The 17496-nt window shown below is 43.0% G+C and overlaps 1 protein-coding gene across 1 annotated transcript; it reads right to left on the bottom strand.

The window, feature by feature from the left end:
- Nucleotides 1-9454: 9454 nt before the first annotated feature.
- On the bottom strand, nt 9455-16890 carry LOC121869597 (organic cation transporter 1-like). Its single transcript, XM_042371042.1, has 9 exons — nt 16688-16890; nt 16401-16563; nt 15733-15887; nt 15241-15409; nt 14384-14516; nt 13955-14091; nt 13142-13359; nt 11754-11944; nt 9455-10548 (listed from the first exon to the last, which is right to left on the bottom strand). The coding sequence occupies exons 1-9, from the start codon at nt 16737-16739 to the stop codon at nt 10291-10293; spliced, it is 1476 nt and encodes a 491-aa protein (XP_042226976.1). The 5' UTR covers nt 16740-16890; the 3' UTR covers nt 9455-10290.
- Between the last annotated feature and the right edge of the window lie 606 nt (nt 16891-17496).

Genomic DNA, 17496 nt, shown 5'->3' with positions numbered 1-17496 from the left:
CGAGTCAAAGATGGATTCTATCTTAAGACCTCGTAATAATAATATATCTTCTGAGAGTTCATTATCTTTTACAGTCACCCCTGTAATAGAAAACGGGAATAAAAAGAAAATTGAGATCTTATTTACATATTTAAGTAGTTAAATATGTAATATCAACTAACTCCTTGATCTTTATTTTACCTTTAGTTATGTCATTAGAATATTTCCCTGTATTAAGTGTTAAGTAAATATTAAGTTGAAAAAGTCATTTGGTTTATTATATAGAGCTGTAGAATATTTGTAAACGTTTCCTAACCTAACCTAACCTACTGAAACCTAACATAACGTAACCTACTCTAACCTAACCTAACGTAACCTACTCTAACCTAACATAACCTAACCTACTCTAACCTAACATAACCTAACCTACTCTAACCTAACCTAACCTAACCTACTCTAACCTAACCTAACGTAACCTACTCTAACCTAACCTAACCTAACGTAACCTACTCTAACCTAACCTAACCTAACTTACTTTAACCTAACCTAACGTAACCTACTCTAACCTAACCTAACCTAACGTAACCTACTCTAACCTAACCTAACCTAACGTAACCTACTCTAACCTAACCTAACGTAACCTACAGTGTGTTTTATAGATGAAGAAAATGGGCTTTGAGTATCGTTGGTATAACCAACCACAACAGAGAAGGTGACGAGCGTGATCAATGGTGTAAAGAACGAGGAACACACACACACACACACACACACACACACACACACACACACACACACACACACACACACACAACAAAAAATATTATCGTGTATTTGTTGACAAGTGAAATGGATATGAAAAAGGCTTTTGACGCGCCAAATCGTGACGCCATTCCGTATTGACACAAGAAATCCGTAAATCAGTCGTATTTAATCTGGACTACAAGGGCTTAACTTCATATAGTATACATTAATATATATATGATATAAACGTTTACGAGTTGAATGTGAGAGATAAGAGAGAGAGAGAGGGAGGGGGGAGGAAGGAGAGAGTGAAAGAAAGAGAGCGAGAGAGAGAGTGAAAGAAAGAGAGCGAGAGAGAGAAATGGTTCGTGGTAAATATGATAAATTTCGCTATTGAGTTAGATTCTGTTTTTGGAGCTCTTGGTGAACGCGGCGGCCTCGACCTGTCAGCTCTGCTCTGCCTTTTGAACGAGGCCAAAACAAATTCGTTGTTTTGTTTGTAGTATTTCACTAACGTTCATTAATTCTTTTGCTGTAAATGTGATCTGTGTTGTGACCTGACCAAACCAAACCAATCCTAACCTAACCTAACCATATCCTACTCCAGTCCTTTTCTCCTTTACCTCCTCCCCTGCTTCTTCCATTCTCTCCCGGTACTGTGCCGGGATTATCGTTACACCACATAACAATAATAATGAATATTGGGTGACACTCTCACATCTGGTCCTGTCGTAAACAAACCTTTGTTACCTGCCTGGACAACAGAGAGAGAGAGAGAGAGAGAGAGAGAGAGAGAGAGAGAGGAGAGAGAGAGAGAGAGAGAGAGAGAGAGTTTTGTGAAGAGACTTTGTGTTTGTGTTTATATTCTGGCATTTGTTTAGATTCATCCACACACACACACACACACACACACACACACACACACACACACGAGCCATCTCTATAAGTAGTAATTAGAGTGATACATTTATTATTGAAATAGAGTCTGAGACCCCCCCCCCCTCTCTCTCTCTCTCTAATCCCCCAGTCCTCCACACAATCAGGACCAGATTTTCTTACAATCCTCACCTCCACATATCGATACAATCATTCTGTCTTCAATTGTCACCATCCAATCATATTCTTATCATCTAATCTTAATTTTTGCACCATTCTATTATCACCTTAACACACACCTGAGATGAGGACGGTATTAGGTGAGAGAGAGAGAGAGAGGTGGGAGGGGAGAGCAGGCGGTTTAGGAATGGCTAAGTCTCTCCTTACACACACACACACACACACACACACACACACACACACACACACACACACACACACACACACACAGAAGGGAAGATAGTAATATAATTTGCAACTATTATGAATGCAAATTGGATTAAGAGGGTCTAGTTAGATCACCTTTATTTTTCCTTATTCCTATCCATTTAATTTTAGCTATTCAGGGTCGGTTGCTCAGGTTTTCGGTATTCAGGATCTGTTTTTTTGGTTTTCGGTATTTATTATTATTATTATTATTACAATTATCATAATGAAAATTTAAACATAAAATAACAGAATAAATTAGCTAACCAATTAAGAAAAAATATAAATAGACACGAAAAATTAAAAAGAAAATCCATAATGATGCCAAAGTTTTCCTAATGACTAAAAAAATACAAATTATTATTAATCACCTTTTTGGCCATTAAGAATTATGCATCACTTAGGATATTTAATAACATCATAGAATGAAAACAGACGAAGAAAAACGAAAGAAATTGAATGAAATATGAATGAAAATTGATGTTAAGTATTTTTCTCTTATATTTCAAATAAAAATAAATAATAAAAAACAAAAATTAATACGAATGTGATGTTTTTGTGTTTAATAAATGTCTCAGGTGTTCAGGCAGGTGATATTAATTAGTGTATTTCTTTATTACAGGTAAGTGACTATTTAACAGCTCATCGAGGGACCATAACACACCACAAGCTTCAGGTACGTGTTAATTGGCTTTGTTCATGCATCCGTGAGTGCGTCCGTGAATGTGTCCGTGCATGTGTTAGTGAGTGCGTCCTTGCGTCCGTGAATGTGTCCGTGCATGTGTTAGTGAGTGCGTCCTTGCGTCCGTGAATGTGTCCGTGCATGTGTTAGTGAGTGCGTCCTTGCGTCCGTGAATGTGTCCGTCCGTGAATGTGTCCGTGCATGTGTTAGTGAGTGCGTCCTTGCGTCCGTGAATGTGTCCGTGCATGTGTTAGTGAGTGCGTCCTTTCGTCCGTGAATTATTGTGTTTAGTTGAATACTCGCAGAAACAACGCTCTCCGGGCGGTTCATTCGCTTGGCCACGGTAGGACGCCACCCTCCGGGAGGCTCCACATTATCTCACTGTTCAGTCCAAAAAACTTCTTCTTCCATCAATAGTTCATTAACGGTGTATGTAAGTTCCACCATGTTTTTCACTACAACGGTACAGCAAGTATATATTTTTTTAGCATTAAACTGTCATTATTTTATTGTCTAATCATCACTACATATAACACCACACATCATCACTACATATAACACCACTCATCATCACTACATATAACATCATCCATCATCACTACATATAACACCATCCATCATCACTACATATAACACCATCCATCATCACTACATATAACACCATCCATCATCACTACATATAACACCATCCATCATCACTACATATAACACCACCCATCATCACTACATATAACAACATCCATCATCATTACATATAACATCATCCATCGTCACTACATATAACACCATCCATCATCACTACATATAATACCATCCATCATTACTACATATAACACCACCCATCATCACCACATATAACATCATCCATCATCACTACATATAAGACCATCCATCATCAATACATATAAGACCATCCATCATCACTGCATGTAACATCATCCCTCATCACTACATATAACACTATCCATCACTACATATAACACCATCCATCATCACTACATATAACACCATCCATCATCACTACATATAACATCATCCATCATCACTACATATAACACCATCCATCATCACTACATATAACACCATCCATCATCACTACATATAACATCATCCATCATCACTACATATAACACCATCCATCATCACCACATATAACATCATCCATCATCACTACATATAACATCATCCATCATCACTACATATAACACCATCCATCATCACTACATATAACATCATCCATCATCACTACATATTAGACCATCCATCATCACTACATATAACCCCATCCATCACCACTACATATAATATCATCCATCATCACTACAACATATAACACCATCCATCATCACTACATATAACACCATCCATCATCACTACATATAACACCATCCATCATCACTACATACTGTTACCATCATCATCACTACATATAACTGTCCATCATCACTACATATAACACCATCCATCATCACTACATATAACACCATCCATCATCACTGCAAAGAACACCACCCATCATCATTACATATAACACCATCCATCATCACCACATATAACACCACCCATCATCACTACATATAACATCATCCATCATCACTACATATAACACCATCCACCATCACTACATATAACACCATCCATCATCACTACATATAATACCATCCATCATCACTACATATAACACCATCCATCATCACTACATATAACACCATCCATCATCACTACAGATCGGTAAAGTAGTTTCAAGGATTCTCGTGCGGACACACAGACAGACAGACATACTTTTTGTTTTATATATATATATATATATATATATATATATAGATAGGGTGCGTTGTGACTACTATTACTACTACTACTACTACTACTACTATTACACCACAATTATCACTACCACACAATCACCCCTATCACAATCGCCACTACCACATACTCATTACCACACACACATTACCACACACAAGCATCACTACACAATCACCACTACCATACACCACACACTCAACCACTACTACACACTCACCACTACACAATCACCACCACACACTCGCCACTACACAATCACCACCACACACTACCACTGCACAATCACCACCACACACTCACCACTACCAGTTCCAACCTATTTTCAATATAACATCAATAAATTTCTATGCAATATATAGCTTTACCTTATTTAAGATTCCAAAGCTAACTTAAGCTATAGTATTTTATATATATATATAGGTTTTATTTGTTGAAGTATTTAAAATCATGTCAGCTAGAGCTTCGACATCGAGTAACAAGTCGACTTTCAAGCAAGATATAGTTAAGGACTATAGGGAGGCTCTTTAACGTCTCGACCAGTGTGGGATAAAACACCTAACGGCCTATTATGTAGAAGAAGCCCGTCGCTGTGGGAAGTACTTAGGCCGGGGTTCCTATGCTAATTGCTATTTGATCTAAGTTCCTAGTGGTTTGTCTCTCTGTGTGAAAATCATGAATAAGCGTAAAAGGATCTCGTGGTCAATGCTGTGGGAGGAGGTGGTCAACGAAGCAGAGGTTATGGTTACGTTAGCCAGAGACCATAAGGTAAAGGGGATCGCCGAGCTTGTGGGTGTTTGTTTACTGCCAGAACCCGCCATTGTTTAGGTTTATGGCGGGAAGACCTTAGACACCTTGTTGATAGAGGAGCAATTATCTCAGAGGGAAGGAGCGAGTATCGTAGTTCAGTTGTTAGAGACTTTTAGTGGTATAATTAAGGCCGGTTATGCTCATAATGATCTAAAAGCTAATAATATCGTTGTTGAACTTACGGTTAATGGTCCTATAATGACTCTGATCGATTTCGGTTTGGCTAAAAAATTCGGTTATGTTTTCCCATGGGGCAAGACTAGTTGGCTGCCGTTATACGCTCCAGAATTATTCCATAGACATCCAGTAGACGAGAAGGCTCAGATATATTAAGTAGGTATTATGATCACGCTTGTGTTTGAGTACTTAGGGGTTCTGGACCAAGATTTAAAACTTTGGGCTAAGGACTGTATGCACGTTATACCCAAATACCGTCCTACCATAGACACAGCGACTGAAATATGTCACAATCTGGTCTAGGATCTTGATGGACGATGTTGGCGGACCAAACCCAGGAAGAGAAAACTGGATGAGAATTTATTACCTGAGATGAAATTGAGTAGGAGCGAATAACCTATCCTGAAGGCTAGACGCAGAAGGAGCAGCAGCAGTAGTAGTTCTGAAGAGGAGATCAAAGCACGAACTGAAGGTTATATTCCCTCACGTGTTGTAGTCGAGGTCATGGAGACGATAGGGCGTTGGTGGAGACGTGAGATCGGGGACTAAACAAAGTGTAGTAATGCCTCCTGTGGCCATGCTAAGAGACAGCGTATACCTCGGGAACACTCCACCTTCTGTAGTACTTCCTGAGGCCCTTGGGGGTTGTTGTTGTTATTATTATTATTGTATTATTATTATTATTATTATTATTATTATTATTATTATTATTATTATTATTGTTATTATTATTATTATTATTATTGTTATTATTATTATTATTATTATTATTATTATTATTATTATTATTGTTATTATTATTATTATTATTATTATTATTATTATTATTATTAGTAGTAGTAGTAGTAGTAGTAGTAGTAGTAGTAATAGTAGTAGTATTATGACTATTTAATCTACTATTATCAGTACACAGGCTTAAATTATTGTCTTTAAGGGGTTAAGTCTTCGTCCTTGTGTTAAAACTAACATTTAAGTCCTGGGGAAGTAAGAAATAAAGTAGGGGAAAAATTAAGGGTAAAAGTAGGAAAATATAGGGGAAGAAAGTGTGTGTGTGGGGAAATGAGTGTGCCAATGTGAAGGGAAATAAGCTTAATGGAAGGAAAAATTGGGTGATGAGGGAATACTTTGAGATGGAGGGAAAGACACACACACACACACATGCACACACACACACACACACACAGACATACGTCACACAAATAAATATAGACTGCTCCTAAGGATGTACACAGGAGAGTTGCTGCTGCATGTAAGTAAGTGAATTAGTAAGGTGTGTGTGTGTGTGTGTGTGTGTGTGTGTATGTGTGTGTGTGTGTGTGTGTGTGTGTGTGTGTGTGTGTGTGTGTGTGTCAGTCAGTGAGGGAAAATTGGATCTGGCTATATATGGGTGTATATTTTATGTCTGTCTGTATGTCTGTGTCTGTCTGTTTGTCTATCTGTCTATCCCGTCTTTATAACGAACTTTGATCTCTATACACACCAGTAAATAGAGGATTTTCACGGTGTAATTAACGCACACCGTAGTAATTAATAGTGAAACGTGGGACGAGAATACCGTAGAGTTTAATGATGTAACTATAGTGAACCGTGGGGCGAGAATACCGTAGAGTTTAATGATGTAACTATAGTGAACCGTGGGGCGAGAATACCGTAGAGTTTAATGATGTAACTATAGTGAAACGTGGGGTGAGAATACGTAGAGTTTAATGATGTAACTATAGTGAAACGCAGAATACCGTAGAGATGAAATGATGTAACTATAGTAAAACGTGGGGTGAGAATACTGTGAGTTTAATGATGTAACTATAGTGAAACGTAAGTGAGAATACCGTAGAGTTTAATGTGATGTGTAACTATAGTTAAACGTGGGGCGAGAATACCGTAGAGTTTAATGATGCAACTATAGTTAAACGTGGGCGAGAATACCGTAGAGTTTAATGATGTAAATTATAGGAAACGGGGTGAGAATATCAGAGTTTAATGATGTAACTATATAGTGAAACGTGGGTGAGAGAATACCGTAGAGTTTAATGATGTAAACTAGTGAAACGTGGGGTGAGAATACCGTAGAGTTTAATGATGTAACTATAGTGAAACGTGGGGTGAGAATATCGTGAGTTTAATACGTAACTATAGTTAAACGTATGAGAATACCGTAGAGTTTAATGATGTAACTATAGTGAAACGTGGGGTGAGAATACCGTAGAGTTTAATGATGTAACTATAATGACACGTGGGGTGAGAATACCGTAGAGTTTAATGATGTAACTATAGTGAACCGTGGGGCGAGAATACCGTAGAGTTTAATGATGTAACTATAGTGAAACGTGGGGCGAGAATACCGTAGAGTTTAATGATGTAACTATAGTGAACCGTGGGGCGAGAATACCGTAGAGTTTAATGATGTAACTATAGTGAAACGTGGGGTGAGAATACCGTAGAGTTTAATGATGTAACTATAGTGAAACATGGGGCGAGAATACCGTAGAGTTTAATGATGTAACTATAGTTAAACGTGGGGCGAGAGAATACCGTGAATTTAATGATGCAATTCATAGCAAAACGGGGTGAGAATACCGAGAGTTTAATGGTGTAACTATAGTTAAACGTGGGCGAGGAATACCGTAGAGTTTAATATTGTAACTATAGTTAAACGTGGGCGAGAATACCGTAGAGTTTAATGATGTAACTATAGTGAAACATGGGGCGAGAATACCGTAGAGTTTAATGATGTAACTATAGTGAAACGTGGGGTGAGAATACCGTAGAGTTTAATGACGTAACTATAGTGAAACGTGGGGTGAGAATACCGTAGAGTTTAATGATGTAACTATAGTGAAACGTGGGGTGAGAATACCGTAGAGTTTAATGATGTAACTATAGCTCTGGATAATCACATAAGACTCACCAGAATACATTCATGTACACATTATACTCGGAGAATACGTACATACATACACACATTAGGTTTATCCTCTTTATTTTTTTTTATCACTTTCATTCGCACTTGTTGCTTTATCTCTCTGTCTGTCTCTGGGTCTCTCTTTATCCATCTATGTCTCTAAGCCTAACGATTCTCTCTCTCATTCTCTCTCTCTCTCTCTCTCTCTCTCTCTCTCTCTCTCTCTCTCTCTCTCTCTCTCTCTCTCATACAGGTATATAGATATAACACAAACGTAAATTAAAACACACAAACATACATAGAACAAACATGCACACACACACACACACACACACACACACACACAACATTACAAATTGAAACAACCAAGCAACAAAAAACGAGCAAACATAAACAAACACAAAGCTAAAAGAACATATAAACAGACAAACAAGCAAAAACAAACAAAAACAGACATCCAAACAAACAATAAACAAATAAAAACAGACATCCAAACAAACAGACAAACAAACAAAAACAGACATCCAAACAAACAATAAACAAATAAAAAACAAATAAACAAACATCTAAACAAACTTAAAATAAATAAATAAATAAACAGACATCCAAACAAACAGACAAACAAACAAAAACAGAGATCCAAACAAACAAACAAATAGCGACCTGTTTTACTCGCCACAGCTGTCAAGTTTTAATGAAAAAGAAAGTTTAATATTCAAGAAATATATTTATACTGAGAATATTTCGCTGGTGTGTGTGTGTGTGTGTGTGTGTGTGTGTGTGTGTGTGTGTGTGTGTATATTTACATGAGTGTATACAATATGAGTCGAATAGAATGTGCCTTCAAACACATAAATATGAAAACACACACACACACACACACACACACACACACACACACACATGGAGTGCGTAATAAAGTCTGTGTGTCTGTGTGTCTGTCTGTCTGAGTGTCTGTGTGTCTGTCTGTCTGTCCATCTGTGTGTATGTCTGTGTCTGTCTGTCTGTCTGTCAGTAAATAAAACACAACATTATACCATACATTTTATTCAATAACTTACAATATAAAACTCCTTCAGTATAAAAGAAAACCCATCAATATGACCACTATGTTCTATAACCATATTATTTTATTTGACTTAATATAATTTTTAATTCTAGTTATATATATATTGTATTATGCTCTATATTACTATGCCCTATATACTTGATCCATGTCTATAATTCATACATGTGAGTTATATATGTATGTATATATGTATGTATGTATGTATTTATTTATGCCTATTATTATACATTATATTTATTATTGCATTTTTGTTGTTATATTATTCGTGTGTTAAGGATTATGTCACTTATTGACTTGGGTACTAAAGGTTATATTACTCATTCTGTTTTGTTGTTATATTATTCGTGTGTTAAGGATTATATCACTTATTGACTTGGGTACTAAGGGTTATTTTACTCATTCTGTTTTATATATGTGTGTGTTTGTGTGTCTGGTGGAGACTCTTGTACTAGTGTGACATATTGTGAAGTTTAGAAATTGATTTTGTGAGTATCTGGATGAGTCTATCCTCCAATACGATTTTTTTTAGTGTTTGGGAGTCATAGAAAACGGGTCCTCATGTCTAACAAGATGAGTCTATCCTCCAATACGTTTTCTTTTATGTTTCGAAACCATAGAAAACGGGTCTTACAATACGTCTATTCCATGACCCGTTTTCTTTATCATTATTAAAGGTGAAAAAAAAACCATATCATGACTCTTGAAATAAGTTAGCCTCCGCATCTCGTTTTCTTTAACTCGGGTAAAAAAAAATTAAAGAAAACGGCATCTGGGGTAACTGAAATTTTATCTACCATGTGTCTCCTATTAGTCTCCATATATCTCCTATATATTAGTCTCCACGTCTGTCGCCTTTAACACTGAAGACGCTGGATCACTTAATGAGGACTTGGAGACCAAATCAACCTCCAAACTTCCTCTCCTGCCTTCATCCTTGGAGACCTTTGGCCTTCTAGTGAGGTTCTCCGCTTCTTCCAAGGTCTGGGGGAGGGGCCGGTCTTTGGTCTCCGGTAGTAGGGCGGCGGAGAGGACCCCAGCACATCCCAGGCACCCCATCAGGAGGTAACTTTGCCAAGGATGTGTCTGTAGGAGGTGATGAAGGAGGAAGAATTAGTATGTTTGAGGGTGGGTGGGGGGTGTGGGTGGGGGTAGGTGGTGTGTGTGGGTGGGGGTGGGGGTGAGTGTGTGTGGGTGGGGTGTGTGGGTGGGGGGTAGGTGGTGTGTGGGTGGGGTGGGTGGTGTGTGGGTGGGGGGTGTGGGTGGGGTGGGTGGTGTGTTGGGTGGGGTGGGTGGGTGTGGGTGGGGTGTGTGGGTTGGGGGTGGGTGTGTGGGTGGGGTTGGAGGGTGGGTGGGGTTGGGTTGGGGTGTGGGTTGGTGTGGTTGGGGGTTGTGTGGGGTTGGGTGGTGTGTGGGTTGGGGTTGGGGTTGGGTGGGTGGGTGTGGGGTGGGTTGGGTGGGGTGTGGGGTTGGGGGGGTAGGTGGGGTGTGTGTGGGTGCAGGGGGGTAGGTGGTGTGGGTGGGGGGTGTGGGTGGGGTGGGTGGTGTGGGTGGGGTGGGTGAGTGTGGGTGTGTGGGGTGGTGTGTGTGGGTGGGGTGGGTGTGTGGGGTGGGGGGTGTGGGTTGGGGTGGGTGTGGGTGTGTGGGTGGGGTGGGTGTGGGTGGGGTGTGTGGGTGGGGTGGGTGGGTGTGGGTTGGGGGTGGGTGGGGTGTGGGTGGTGGGGTGGGGTTGGGGGTGTGGGTGGGGTGTGGGTTGTGGGGGGTGTGATTGGGGGGTGTGTGTGGGGGGGGTGTGTTATACAGTATTTAAATATGTAAAAAAAAATATGAATTATTGTATTTTACGTTTATGTGAATTATATCTTAATTGGGATCTCAAATACAGCAGCCAATCACAGTAGAGCGTTCAAATTCAGTAGCCAATCATAGTAGACCGTTCAATTCCAGCAACCAATCAAAGTAGACCGTTCAATTCCAGCAACCAAACAAAGTAGAGCGTTCAAATCCAGTAGCCAATCACAGTAGAGCCTTCAAATCCAGTAGCCAATCACAGTAGAGCCTTCAAATCCAGAAGCCAATCACAGCTACTGGATTTGAATGGTGCACCGTGATTGGCTACTTGATGTGAAAACTCCGCTGTGATTGGCTACTGGATTTGAAGTATAAGGTGAATGGCTACCGAATGTGAAAGCTACACTATGATTGGCTACCGAATGTGAAAGCTACACTATGATTGGCTACCGAATGTGAAAGCTACACTGTGATTGGCTACCAGTACCCTCACCACTCACCATCGTCAGGATACTGGGGCTGAAGATGTTACAGGTGAGGGCGATCAGTGAGGCGAACCCGGTAGCGCAGGTCCTAACGGGGGTAGGGTGCAGCTCGGCAGCCTGCAGGTAGATCACCAGGAAGGTCATGGAGGTGCAGAACTTGGCCACCAACACCAGCGCCGCCACCCCTCTGTGTCTCTCGCCGTAACCTGTGGGGGTGAGGGAGGGAGTGAGGGAGTGTAAGGGTGAGGGAGGGAGTGTGGGGGTGAGGGAGGTAGTGTGGGGTAGGGTGAGGGAGGTGGTGTGGGGTTTGGGGTGAGGGGAGGGAGTGTGGGGGGTGGGGTGGGGAGGGTGTGGGGTGAGGGAGGGAGTGTGGGGGTGAGGGAGGTAGTGTAGGGGTGAGGTGAGGGAGGGAGTGTGAGGGTGAGATGAAGGAGGGAGTTACTGTGGGCAGGAAGGAGTGTTGGATAGGGATTCAACCTAACCTAACTTAACCTCACCTCCTGAAGTACGACTGGGTGTTCTCTTTCAGTGTTTACCTGTGGAAATACTATATTACTACGGGTCTGTTTACCTGTGTGATGAAGCGGTGAGTCCTCTTGGTTAGGCTGAAGCCGGGGTGTCTCTCTCTCTCTCTCTCTCTCTCTCTCTCTCTCTCTCTCTCTCTCTCTCTCTCTCTCTCTCTCTCTCTCTCTCTCTCTCTCTCTCTCTTTCTCCAGGTGGTTGAGTTAGGTTAGGTTAGGTTAGGTTAGGTTAGATTAGGTTAGGTTTAGGTAGGGTGTCTAATCTTAGGATGAAATTGTGAGATGATAACAATAATAATAACAACAACAACAACAATAATACACACTAATAACAACAACAACAACAACAGCCACAACAACAACAACAACAACAACAACAACAACAACAACAACAATAATAACAGTCATACCCTCACACTCACACAGTATCACATCTTTCATCTATAAAAAAAATACCAAACTATAGAAGGAAATGTACGACTTTTGTAAAATGTTATTCAGGAACCATTTTCTCTGGTGGATTTAATTAAGGAACGAGGGGAGACTTCAAAGGATTTCTCAGGCGTTATGGTGGTGTAGTGCCCCAGGTGAGTAGGTATGTGTACAGAGGGTGGATTGGTGTGTGTGTGTGTGTGTGGGGGAGGGGGGATATAGTACACACACACACACACATATATATACACACACGGAAGGATGGGTAGAATTAGCATCTTGTGGTGTGATTCTCTCTCTCCCTCTTTCTCTCTTTCTCTCTCTCTCTTTCTCTCTCCTCCTCATCCATCACTCCACCCAACTACCCCACTACCACCCACCACCACCCATTACCACCCACCACCACCCATCACCACCCACCACCACCCACTACCACCCACCATACCCTACCAAAAGCCAACACGACCGCAGCGCAGAGTAGAGCAGCGGCGCAGAGACTCATGACCCCAGCATGTAGAGGGCGCCGTCCTATCTTGCGCAGTAGAACCAGGACGAGGAGATTGGCCGGGATTTCCATGGCCGAGGTGCAGAACCATCCTAGGAAGGGGTTCTCGAAGACGTAAGGATACTTCATGGTGCTGCTGAAGTATAGGATGAGGTTTACCGTCCTGGGGAAAGAGATGTTCAAGGGGTTAGGGGGGTGTGAGGAGATTTAGAAGTGTGAGGGGGACCCAAGGAGTATGAGGGGGTTAGGGGGGAGTGTGAGGGGGTTAGGGGTACAGGGGTTAGGGGGGTGTGAGGGGTTAGGGGGTGTGGGGGGTTAGGGGGGTGTGAGGGGTTAAGGGTGTGAGGGGTTAGGGGGGTGTGGCCGGGATGTGAGGGTTAGGGGATGTGAGGGGGGGTTAGGGGGATGTGAGGGGTTAGGGGGTGTGAGGGGTTAGGGGGGTGTGAGGGGGTTAGGGGTGTGAGAGGCTAAGGGGTGGGGGGTTAGGGGGGTGTGAGGGGGTTAGGGGGTGTGAGGGGTTAAGAGGGTGTGAGGGGGGTTAGGGGTGTGAGGGTTAAGGGGTGTGAGGGGGTTAAGGGGTGTGAGGGTTAGGGGGTGTGAGGGGGGTTAAGGGGGTGTGAGGGGGGTTAGGGGGTGTGAGGGGGTAAGGGGTTTATTTTTGGGGGTGAGACGGAGAAGAGAAGGAGTTTATTGTCATTTCTTAACATGAATCATTTAACGGACTCTCTGAACTGACTCACCAAGACCAGATGACTCACCAGCAGACAGTGACTAGAGCGGTGCGGTAGCAGAGTCGAGGATATAGAGTCAACAGTCCAAGGATACCGAGGCAGGCGTTGGACTCCCTGCCGGATCTCTGTGTCCTGGGGGGCGAATCCAGAGGGTGTCCACAGGCCTAAGGGGAGGTGGGGAGGGGAGAGGAGAGGATTAGTAAGGTGTAAAGAGATGGTATACATACATACGTACATACATACATACATACATACATACATACATACATACATACATGCATACATACATACATACATACTAGTACTACTACTACTACTTTTTTTTTTTTTTGCCTCAGCCTCCCCAATATACACAATATACTCCATTTATTACTACTACTACTATTACTACTACTACTACTACTACTACTACTACTACTACTTCTACTACTACTACTACTACTACGCCTTCAGTACCTTATGTAACCTGGCCAGAACGTCTCGATGGGTGGGAGCGAGGCGGTTCATCTTAGCCACCCTCAGTAACACCTTCGCCGCCTCCTCCAGACGACCCCGGGCCACCAGCCATCTTGGGGACTCCTCAATGACCCTGTGGGGAAGAAGGTGACTGTAGTAGGGGGATTTGTGGGTCGTGGGGAGATGAGAGGGGAGGTGGGGAGGGAGAGATAAGGAGGGGGAGGAGGGAGAAAGGTAAGAAGGTAACAAGTGAGGGAGGGAGAGATTGTGGTATGTGACGATTGTGATAAATAGATGAATAAAATAACACCATGGAAGACCCACCTGACGAAGACGAGAAGACCCACCTGACGAAGACGAGAAGACCCACCTGACGAAGACGAGAAGACCCACCTGACGAAGACGAGAAGACCCACCTGACGAAGACGAGAAGACCCACCTGACGAAGACGAAGACCCACCTGACGAAGACGGGAAGACCCACTGACGGGCAAGAGAAGACCCACCTGACGAAGACGAGAAGACCTACCTGACGAAGACGAGAAGACCCACCTGACGAAGACGAGAAGATCCACCTGACGAAGACGAGAAGACCCACCTGACGAAGACGAGAAGACCCACCTGACGAAGACGAGAAGACCCACTTGACGCAGACAAGAATACCCACCTAACGCAGACAAGAAGACCCATCTGACGCAGACAAGAAGACTCACCTGACGGAAACGAGAAGACCCACCTGACGCAGAGAGAACTCACCTGACGCAGAGAGGAACCACCTGACGCAGAAGAGAGAACCCACCTAACGAAGACGCGAAAACATACCTGACGGAGACCTAAAACAAACAAGACCAAACTTACTTGATGTAGACGAGGGCGAGGAGTGCCGGAACGCTCGTCACCAGACCCAGCTTGACCCAGTGTCCTGTAAGCCAGGTCACCAGAGCCAGGAGGCACTGACCCACTGAGAAGCAGATGGACGAGAGTGAGGTGACCATCCCACGGTGTTCATCTCGGACTTGTTCCAGGGCTGTGAGAGAGAGAGAGAGAGAGAGAGAGTTGGTTAGTCATTGTATGTTATTCTTGGTGGTGGTGATTTATTTTCTCTTCCTACTCCCCGTCCTTCTCCTTTCTCCTCCTCCTCCTCTTCCTATTCTTCTCCGTCTTACATTTCCTCTTGTTCTTGTCATTGTACATATTTTTATTTATTTTTTATCCTATTTTTCTTTTCTGATATTTGACTCTCTCTCTCTCTCTCTCTCTCTCTCTCTCTCTCTCTCTCTCTCTCTCTCTCTCTCTCTCTCTCTCTCTCTCTCTTTCTCTCTCTCTCTCTCTCTCTCTCTCTCTCCTTACCTGAAATAATAACAATCTGGTAGAGAACAGGTAGACCCATCGACACCAGGAAACGGACCATCAGCACCACCCACATCTCCTTCAGGAACACATAAGTTGAACCCAGCACCGCCACCTTCAGCGCCAGCAGTAGAAATACCAGGCGTCTTCCAACCCTGTGAGAGAGAGACCAGGTGTATATGTGAAGTACCAGGTGTTTAAAGGAAGGGGTTCTGGTATGTGAGAGGTCATGGGATGCGACAATTTACCATATGTTACGAGATGTATCGAAGTTTACCCTCAATTTTTTTCTCGTCTTATATCGTTTTCTATTATAAGAATTCTTGGGGAAACAAAGAAAACGGTAATGGTTAACTATACTAAAACTGAAACATACAAATTTAAGGTAATAGATGATATGTTGTTGCTCTCCTCTTCCCAGTCTGATAAATTAGCCTTGCTCCTCCTCTTCATTCTCTTCCTCCTCCTCCTCTCGTCTTCCTCCTGTTCCTTCCCCAGGCCTGCTCTCTCCTCCCCCCCAGACCTCCCTCTTTTTCTCTTCCCTCACTTCCACCGTCTCTTCCTTCCCTAGGTCTCCACTCTCCTCCTCTTCCTTTCCCAGACCTCCTTTCTCCTCCCTCTCTCTACTAAATCAACACAAGGACAAACAGACAGACAGACCACCTCACTTATCAGCCAGCGCCCCGTAGATAACACAGCCGAAGAGGTTGCCCAACATCGCAGCGTGTAGGACCTGCTGTATGGCGCCCACCTCCCCACACGCCCACCCCATCTCTGTCGCTTCTGTCTCCTCGAAGTACGTGCGGTCGAAGTCGTAGCCGAACACACACTCTGGGATGAGGGGATACGAACACGTTGTCTCTTATTTGCCACATACACACATATCACACTCTAGGTTAGGTTAGGTTAGGTTAGGTTAGGTTAGGTTTGGTTAGGTTAGGTTAAGTTGACTCACCTGTAGTGAACTGAGTCGGGGAAGAGTCCGGGTGTCGCTCCTGCCACGTCATCGCCGCCCTCAAGTACCCTTCCTGTGCCTCGAGTGGGGAGTGGGAGTCATGTGGGGAGTGAGGAGAGTTTTCGTGGGAGTGATTGTGGTTGTTGTCAAGGGAGTGATTGTGGTTGTTGTCAAGAGAGTGATTGTGGTTGTTGTCAAGGGAATGATTGTGGTTGTTTTCAAGGGAATGATTGTGGTTGTTGTCAAGGTCGTGATTGTGGTTGTTGTCAAGGGAATGATTGTGGTTGTTGTCAAGGGAATGATTGTGGTTGTTGTCAAGGGAATGATTGTGGTTGTTGTCAAGGGAGTGATTGTGGTTGTTTTCAAGGGAGTGATTGTGGTTGTTGTCAAAGTCGTGATTGTGGTTGTTTTCAAGGGAATGATTGTGGTTGTTGTCATGGTCGTGATTGTGGTTGTTGTCAAGGTCGTGATTGTGGTTGTTTTCAAGGGAATGATTGTGGTTGTGTCAAGGTCGTGATTGTGGTCAGGCTTTCCTCAGTGGTCGTTCTGGGGATGACTTGAGATTCGTCAGGCTCTCCCTCAAGTGTCGTTCTGAGGATGACTTGAGGAGAGCTCTCCCCTCAAGTGGTCGTTCTGAGGATGACTTGAGAGGTCGTCCAGAGCTCTCCCTCAAGTGGTCGTTCTGGCAGGGATGACTTGAGAGGACGTCAGCTCTCCCTCAAGTGGTCGTTCTGAGGATGACTTGAGAGGTCGTCAGGCTCTCCCTCAAGTGGAGTCGTTCTGGGGATGACGAGAGGACGTCCAGGCTT

Source organism: Homarus americanus, unplaced genomic scaffold (genome assembly GCF_018991925.1).
Source record: "Homarus americanus isolate GMGI-L3 unplaced genomic scaffold, GMGI_Hamer_2.0 scaffold23578, whole genome shotgun sequence".
NCBI lineage: Eukaryota > Metazoa > Arthropoda > Malacostraca > Decapoda > Nephropidae > Homarus > Homarus americanus.
The sequence above is the reverse complement of the archived record's forward strand: the minus strand, read 5'-3'. Positions and strand labels throughout refer to the sequence as shown.

What these genes read in the sequence shown, in the direction of transcription:
- LOC121869597 (XM_042371042.1), bottom strand. Translation starts at nt 16,739, where the DNA reads ATGACGTGGCAGGAGCGACACCCGGACTCTTCCCCGACTCAGTTCACT. An exon ending in CCAGATTGTTATTATTTCAG is followed by an intron (nt 15,410 to 15,732) that starts GTAAGGAGAGAG and finishes TCTCTCTCACAG; the next exon opens with CCCTGGAACAAGTCCGAGAT. An exon ending in TTCTGGCCAGGTTACATAAG is followed by an intron (nt 14,092 to 14,383) that starts GTACTGAAGGCG and finishes ACCTCCCCTTAG; the next exon opens with GCCTGTGGACACCCTCTGGA.